Below are 8,829 nucleotides of genomic sequence, written 5' to 3'. Positions count from 1 at the left end.
CCCCCCCCCCCGAGAAACTCCTCCTTATACTAGGACTGCCTGAAGTTCCACAAACAGTGCAAAGCGTTCTTAGCATTTATTTGTCACTTGAAATGAGAGCAGCTTTGTTCTGGTCTGTACTTAGTGGCCAGACTTGCTTAAAGTTACTTCCTACCATAAAACATCAAGGGATGCCTTGATCCCTCTGGCTTGTCATGATGTTCAACTAAGGAAATCTGATGTTAAAATCTGGATGGAGTTTGCAGTCTGCCACACTGGCAGACTGCTTAAAAGCCARCCACACCTCAATATTGTCTTCCCTCCATATTTGCATTAGAAACCCACAAAAATGCTTAGTTCACCACTGAATTTCACTGAAATATTTCTCTATTTCTTCCAAAAATAGAGAAGCAAAGGGTCATCCATGGTTTTAATTGTTCAGTGTTTGGATAAATACTAAACAGTACTTTCAAAATTAGGAAAGAGGTGGTAGGAAGTAGCAGCAGAACAGGGAGAGGGGAAGATACATTGCAGGGAGTGTTCCTAAGCCACTAGCTGTGTGCCTGGAGTCTGTGAGCTCTGGAAGATAGTGCAATCCCTAGTGACCTCACTGCACAGGATTTTTTTTAACTTCATGCAGTTCAAAGGCATGTTAAAATGTAAATCACCAAAGTGTTGCTTCTAAAATAATTACAATATGAGTGTCCCACGTGGGAATGAGGCTTTATGGAGAGGAGTGAATTCTAACCATGGCTCATCTATGTAGCTCATAGGTAATGAATACCTTTCAGGTGAACAGGAACATGGAGACTTACCATGTACCACTTAAAATCCACCAGCTCATGTTCAATTTGCAAATGCCAGTTCAACTTTCCAGTCTGCTGTATGGTGCTTGAATTAGAACTGCTAAGATCACTTCTGTTCAATGCCTGGAAACTGAGTATGGATTCCCCTTCTCCTTTGCAGGTGCAGGAAGCATCGTTGCAATTATGATTGGCAACCTGAAAGGCACAGAGATTTTACGCCGGATTGAGAGTGGCATGAAAGTGACTATGGTTATTGAAGTGGGCAAAAAGCATGGTCCTTTGATGAATCACTACTCGATATTCTTTGTCTCGGTGTCATTTTTCATTGTCACAGCAGCAACTGTGGGCTACTTCATTTTTTATTCTGCTCGGAGATTCAGGATCACAAGGGCCCAGTCCAGGAAGCAGGTGAGTTTGTGTTGTGTGCGTGTTGCATCACTTGTTATTGCTCTGAAACAGCATGCTGTGGATCTTGAGGGTGAAATACCACTTGAGCACCAAAATCACTAAGTTTGTTGCCTCCACATGAAGGAGAGAGTGTGATCTTTAAAATGCTAATAGGTACACTTTTAAACAGCTTAAGCCTTTCCAAAGACGTGGCAAAAAAGCATCTATCTAGGGAATGCAACGGATTATGCTTAACTAATTTTTGTCTCCTACAAATCTTATTCCCTGAGCTGTGATGCAGCAATAATGCTGAGGTACTGAAGGAGATGAAACTGCTTTCAGCTGACCCTCGCGCTTCCCACATAGCACTGCCTGTGTGCTAGCTGTAATGTGAGACACGACCACAAATGTGTCTGCAAAATGGCACATGGTTTTTGCCGCCTTCTGTAAATCACAAGCTAGGAAACTGTTTCTTGTTGAAAGCTTCCTTGTAACTCGAGGATTTCTCAGAATTGGACTGACAGCCTCATGTAGGAGTTGGAAAAAAAAGCAGTGTTGTGATGTTGTTTTTAAACTGTAGTCCTAAACTGCAGGCAGGGAATTGCTAATGAGTTAAGTTTCCAAGTAACTCTATTCTGTGCAATAAWCTGGATCAGCTGACATAGTAGTGCCCACAGCTTTGTCTTCAGTCTGATCAGACCTGCCTTACACCTGCTACTTCAGGGCTTAAGCAAAAGCCTTGGGAAAAAAAAAGTGAGAATGAAGATCTGAGCATCTCAAATATGAGCACTTATTTCAGTCTTGCCCTTAGAGCTGTTTTGCAAAGGAGCCTATTGGTATTTATAATCCTTCTTTGCCAGTTTTACCTGAACCCTGGAAGAAGAGTTATTGCTGATTCATCTCCTACAGATGGCAATAGCATGAACATCTCACTCTAGTTTGGTTCTGAGTATGAGAATTATCTCAGCATCAGTGGTTAGCTACTTAAAGATGTAACATGCAGGTCCTGTGTTGCAGAAGACCTGCCCTACTGAGCTTCTCTGCTAGCCTGAAATAAGTTGTTGGAGCTTAAAGCTGGACACAGGTGTTGAAACTCAGACCAGTTACAGGCTCTACAAATTTTTAGGACTGACTTCTCCTCTAAAATGTTAACATGGAGAACCATTGTTCTTGGCAGGCAGAGAGATCAAAGGAAATGATAGAAATGTTCTTGGGGACCTCGACCAGACTTGAATGCTGGATTCTTTCTAGTAATCATGGAATTGAACTTGGCTGAGTTGGTGCGTTTTCTGAGCGCTTGTTGTCTAAATGTGATCTTGTGAACGATGAACAATCAACTGGCTCTGTATTTGCTAATTGAGACTAGAGCCCTAACAGTGAACTGAAACTGTATTTGCACCTGGCCTAAGCTACAGCTCTTGTCTTCTAGACTAGGCTTCCCATAAGTGGTTTGTTTTAAGCTTGTTCTCATGTTCAGACATCATGCCACACCTGGAAATGACATGAGTACAATAAGGGAATAATTGGAAAGAGCAGCATGGGAAGCCTGTCTGCCTGTGAGATGTAGCATCGCTGCTACTGGATGTCACAYGAAGTTATCTTTGTTTAGTACCTTCTGTGAGGGATGGCCTGGAGCTTTGAATCTTGATGCTGTCCTCCTGCTAACATCTGGGAATCAAGATATGTACTGTCTCCTGCTGATTAACTTTTTTTTTTTCCCCCTTAGCACTACCTCAGTATTAGAACTCTGTTCCCATGCTAAACAGATTTGGGCAGGAAAACCTGGGAACCCTAGAAGCTAGTCTGCAAGAGTCATTGTGAATTGAATCATACAAAAATCTTTCTTCCTTTGAGGGTATTTAATAGAGTAGTTGTGGAAGTCTAGCTCTGCTCTCTGAGCTTCCAGGTTTTCAATGAGCTACAAATGTTATTAATGCCTCAGTGGTAGAGGATACTGGGAAAATATAGTCTGCTTGGCTAGTACCCTCACTGACTATTTCCAGCTTGGATTCTATGTGCACAAGGAGTTTGCTTTAGGTTGAAAAATAACATTGGCAAATGACATGCCAGTTTCACCTGATTTCAGCTGAACTGCTGAAGATAAGGAGCCTTAGAACAGTAGTTTATGAAGTATAAAAAAAAATGAAGGAAGCTTCTCTGCCATCTTGGAAAAAAGTACTATTTTATAAAAGTAAAACTCRGACAACCTAGATTTTTTTTTCCAGTTGTGTGGTTTTTTTTGTTGTTTTTTCCAACCATGGTATCTAAAAGCTGTGACCTCACAATGATTAGATAAGCAAAGAATAACAAGAAAGTTGTTAGTGAAGGTGAACTGGTAAAACAGTGTTTCTACAGTGTTCTCTGTTAGCCAGCAGGTTGGATTTTTTCATACTACATGCAGAGTCTCAACACTTTTAGCTGCCTGGTTGCCTTTGTGAAACCTCAAATATTAGTCAAACATGTATGAGCTTTCACTTTGCATGTGGAACTTGCCTGTCATCATCCAGTCCTGGAAACTCAGATTGCCTGGACTTTAGTCTGTCCTTTGGAGTAGAGGAATATATTTTTTCTCCTTGATCATGAAGATGTCTAAGGGTTGTGCATCCTTCTAGGAGGTGTGTTTAAGAAAGTCAGATGTCTTGATAGTTATTAAATACTACAATTTTTTCCCTCTTCCAGAGGTGAGCTACAGTTCTGAAAGTATCCCTTTACCCAGTGGTATTCCTTCGCATATTCCTTCAGTCCCCTTTTTTGACCTTCCCTGTGTGCGTGTGGGGGGGAGTGAGATATAATGCTACTGAGAAGTCTGAAGGTGCTGCTGAGGGTTGGCTAGTTCAGTCTTTCAAAATGTCAGACTTGCTTGAGCCAAAAGGAATACTCCTTAATTGCTTTGGACAGAGTGCTACAATGAGCTAGTTGTGATATGATAACAATGTTCTGTGGTTTGCCTCTTGCTTTTTCAGATCCTTGAATACTTGGCATATTCTTGTGGAGTGAGCCTCAGACCTGTGGAGCTCTTGGTCTGGACTGAAAAGGGCAGTGGTATGGGTTGGGACAGGGAGGACTGTTTTCTAGATGCTTTGTCTCTTCTGCAAAAGCCTCTTCAAAATAAGAGTCTGGCTAGCAACATGAGTTACTCATTCATGGGGCTAGTGGTAACCCCTGCTTGAACTGGATTGTTCTTAGGTGTTACTATATTCTTTTCCTGTCTTTGTCTTGAGGAAAAATGTTCGGACTTCAGTGCTTGCTGAAGCAATCCCTTGTTTTATAGATAGGCTGTTTAGTACACTTAAATGTCACAATTTGTCAACAGATTCTGTACTTCTGGTATGACTACTTGCATTTTCTGGCAGAAGGACTCTCTCTAGCTGGTTTGATCACATATAACCTAGGTTTCAAACACTTTCTGCACTGCAGACTTTTCTTGAAGGCAGCAGTGCTGTCTCTCACTCAACTTAAGCAGGAATTGCATATAACTTAGTAATGTAAAACTGTGCAAACTCCTTTTTTAAAAAGCTGAGTAAATATTGAAAAGTGCCAGTCAGGCATGTTGTGTTGTAGTCCAAGTGAAAACAAAAATGTAATAACAAGTGATCTGTCTTAATTGAACTGAAATAGAGAAGCTTTTTCCTTGTGAATCAACTAATTAAACTGTTTACAACCTACTATGTTTATCTGAATGCATTTTTCTTCTGGGCTTGGAATTCAAGTCACCACTTCTGCAGAGTCTCTTACTGCATTGCAGGATCAAGAAGGTGGAAAAGCAAAGGAAAAGTGTGATAGGTGGCTTGCTACTATTCTAGTCAGCAGAGTACTGGCAAACATAGTTCTGTAATATATTAGCTTTTCTTAACACATCAAAATGGCCAGTGATGTTACTCTATGGCCTGGTTTCTAATTTAAGCTTGAGTCTTCACTTCTCTATGGCCTGGTTTCTAATTTAAGCTTGAGTCTTCACTTCTCTTGATTTTATGAAGATTAGATGTTACAGCTGAAAAGTGACCCAATTAATGGCTTTAGAGGAGGTAAGCTGCTCAGCTCGTCACAATTCAAAACTACTTCCATGACGGTATCTATCTGTGGGAGAAAACCTTCCTTAGCTTACAGGAGGGAAGCAGGAGTTCCTGACCTCTGTAGAGCTTGCCAGTCTACACTGTCATTACTGAATTTGTAGGAGACTAGGAAGGCACCCTTACACAGAAAGAGTTGGAGATTGAATTTGCAGTCCTGGACCAGGAAAGACTGGGAACTAAGCAACAGCAAATCTAACTTTCCCAGTTAGGTGCCTCTCTACTCAAATGTGTCAGAGCCTGGATAGGAGCCAAGTTTTGACCTGTCTTGTAATATCTTGTTTTTGTATGGGTTTTCTTGTTTAGTTGTGTTTTTCCTTTCCCTGCCCCAACCTAGTCAGCTATTTTTCTAGAGTTGCTGGGTAAGTGGCTTTTAGCATCATTAACATTTAAAGTTTGCTCAAAAAAACTTGACCTCACAAAATACTTTGACGTTGCAGCCTTGAGTATCCTCGATCTCATGATAGTCTATCCCATAAAATCTTCCTCGTGCAACCTTTCTCCACCCTGCTAGAGGGGTGTTCTGATGTATTTACTAAAATCAGTGTTAAAGGTGACTTTGCCATTGGTGCATTTCATGAACAGCAATTAAACTTGTGCCCAGGCAAAACTTAAAATATTGTTTCAGTAAATTATTAATGATGCAGCCAGTTAGGTCCTGTCTAATAGTCTTGGCCTGATGTTAGATGCCTAGATTAGATACTGTATGAAGGAGTGCACTCCTAGATAGTTTAGTTTTCAATTTATAACAAGAAGCTATGACGTAGTTCTGGCTGCATATGAGAAGTGCAATATTGCTGCACTCCTGTTCTGTTGTTGATACCACACCTGCTACTGAAGCCCCCAAATTCTTGTAATGAACTGAAATCTGTAGAGGGAAGTAATGCTGAAAAGGTCACAGAATAGGTGTTCCTGTCCTGAACAGCATTTCTGGTATGTGCAGAACTTTAGTCCTCTGTCCCAGAGAACTGCTGTGTTGGGCCAGCATGTGGTACTGCTGCAGCAGAGCTGGACCTGCCTGATACTCCTCCATATCCTGAGGCAATAACTGCACCAGCAAGGGAGAGGACAGTCATTCTTGATGTTGGTGTAACTCTTGTGACCTTTAAACAGATGTTGCTCCTGTGCTAATTAAATGCTGTGTAGTAACAGCTGAGCAGGAGCAGTTGCCAAGCAAGCTGGGCTCCTGTTGTCTGATCATCTGTGTCTTGGTGTTTAAGAACATCAAACAAATTGGATGAAGGGAAATGCAATTCAGCTTCCTCCTCGGCCTTTATTAGAGCTGCCTTGTAATTCACCTGAGGCTACTCATTTGATTTGTATCACACCTTGTCTCAAGAGTGTTTTTGTTTGTTTTAAGGGAGAAATAGCTTTGAGGGAAAGGAGTATTTTGTTTTTGTTCATGTTACTTTGAACCAATATTGAGATAAAACTGCATTCTTCCACTTGACAGGAGTGGTCCATGCTTGGCTGTAGGCTCCTGAGCCGTTTGTGCTCTGTAGAGCAGTCACGACAGAGGACTAGTTCAGGGTGTGCTGGTGGCACTCAAGGTGATTGATAAGGAAACTTGCCTTTTGTCAGGATGCAGTGTACTGAGTTTGTGCCAGGAAGCTGTCATAAAATCACTAGTTAAACTTGCTGATTGTTAGACACAAAATATTCAGTCCTCTGTACAAAGTTAATTTGGAGGTTTCTGTTTGTTTTGGCAAGTCTAATCTGATCAAGATATTATCTCCCAGATTCTAAAAGAAAAAACCTTTGAAATTCCTGTGCTTTATGAAAAGGCTTGGTAAAAAGAAAGCATACCCAAATGTTTTGTTAGTATGTCATCCGAATTCAACAGCCACATGAAACCTCTGTCTCATTTTCTAAATAGCACAGTCATGCTTTTTGGGGTGGGTGTAGTGGTGTTTTTTGGGGTGTTTTTTGTTTTTTAATAATGTGAGTTAAAATGCATGCCTGCTTGCATTAGGTGCTTTGGTAAGTATTTGTAACCACCTCGTCTGAGAAAAATGATTCTGTTTAATCAGAGCCGCTTTCTGTTACAGCGACGATTAAAAGCCGAGGCTAAGAAGGCCATTGGACAGTTACAGCTGCGCACCCTGAAGCAAGGGGACAAGGTATAACTGACCCTATAATCTCCCAAACTTTATGATGCACCTTTGGCACAGAATCTACAACTTGGTTCTTAGCGCTGGAGAAGAAGAATGCAGAAGCCTCCTTGAACCTCTACCCTTAGCTTTCTGCTGCAGACTTAATTCYTCTTTCAGACCAGTCCTTTTTTGAACTTTCAAGTTCACACATTCTTATAAACCTGTTAGCTGCTTACCTGAGGTGCTGCTTGAGGCAAAAGGTGCTGGTTTTGTGGTATGGATGCTTAAAGGTAAACTAGTACCACTAGTCAGCTTCCCAGGCTATTCTTTTGTGACCAAAATTGGAGGTAGTAGTTTCTAAGCCTCTGAAGTAGTGCCTAAAATAATCCAGTGATGGCTTGCAGCTGTGTTTCTAAACTGTGGACATAAACTTCTAATGCTTCTGTTCAAATGTCAGCTCTACTATGAGTAATCCAGAAAATGTGTTTATATAAGAGATTATATACAGGAACTACTTTAGATTACTTTAGGTAGACCCCTTTGTGTCTGCAGTAAATCTGACGGTAGCTCAAGCAAAGCTTTCCAAGTTGGTTAACACTCTAAATTCATTGCTTTAGGAAACTGGTCCTGATGGAGATAGCTGTGCAGTGTGCATTGAGCTGTACAAGCCAAACGAAGTAGTGCGCATTCTGACTTGCAAGTAAGTTCTCTTCTGTCTTCTGAACTGCCCCTTAATCCAGTATCTTGAAACATGCCTCTACCAATTGTTTCTCCTGCTATGTTAACAAAGCTAATCAAACTTTAATCAAGCTGTTGCACAGCAAGAAGTCTTGAATCTGTGTTAAACAGTGTTTCAAACTACAGGAACTGTGTAAATATTGCATTTGTGGTGTGCCACTAATTGACAGTGTTTAAAACTTCCACTGTGAGTAGATTGACAAGTAGAATTTAGCTGACCACAGTGCCTGTCTGAAGGATTCCAAGGGCTTTTAAGATTTCTTTCTTTGCTGGTATATAAAAATGTTACCTCTAAATTGCAGATGACAGGCAAAGCTATGCCTATTTCTTGTCACTTAGTTTACTGATTACTTGGTTACTGAGAAGGTCATGTTCTTGCGGATATCAGTCTGGTAATCTCAATTTGTTAAACCATGCTGATTTTTGTGGTTTGGAAGAAAGCTATTTTATTCTTGCATGCCTTTTCTGAAATAAAGACCAAAATAGAGCTCTGACTTTTTTTATTATTACTATTCCTCTAGAATTCTCTACTATTGTATCTCAATTCTGTGTTCCTATGGGAGCCTAGTATTGTAGTATCAATGTTTTAATTTGTGGACCTATTTGGACTTGTTGGTATTTTGCAGTACTTGCATGTAGATAACTATAGCTTTGATTCTACTTTTGAGAATTATTTGTAACATGTCTCTTCCTTTTTTGGAAGTATTGACCAAAACAGTCCACTCCCCCTGAAGTTTAAAATTGTTCCTAAGCTGA

The 8,829-nt window shown here is 40.7% G+C and overlaps 1 protein-coding gene across 1 annotated transcript in view; it reads left to right on the top strand.

Moving 5' to 3' along the window:
• RNF128 (ring finger protein 128, E3 ubiquitin protein ligase) overlaps positions 1-8,829 on the top strand; it is a 44,559-nt gene that overhangs the window by 30,894 nt on the left and 4,836 nt on the right. The window contains exons 2-4 of the mRNA XM_026061054.1: positions 946-1,193; positions 7,291-7,362; positions 7,953-8,035. Of these exons, the coding sequence (XP_025916839.1) occupies positions 946-1,193; positions 7,291-7,362; positions 7,953-8,035 (403 nt within the window). The remainder of the gene's footprint in view (positions 1-945; positions 1,194-7,290; positions 7,363-7,952; positions 8,036-8,829) is intronic.

The sequence above is a fragment of the Apteryx rowi genome, unplaced genomic scaffold, assembly GCF_003343035.1.
Source record: "Apteryx rowi isolate R43461 unplaced genomic scaffold, aptRow1 scaffold_174, whole genome shotgun sequence".
Classification (NCBI taxonomy): domain Eukaryota; kingdom Metazoa; phylum Chordata; class Aves; order Apterygiformes; family Apterygidae; genus Apteryx; species Apteryx rowi.
The sequence above is the reverse complement of the archived record's forward strand: the minus strand, read 5'-3'. Positions and strand labels throughout refer to the sequence as shown.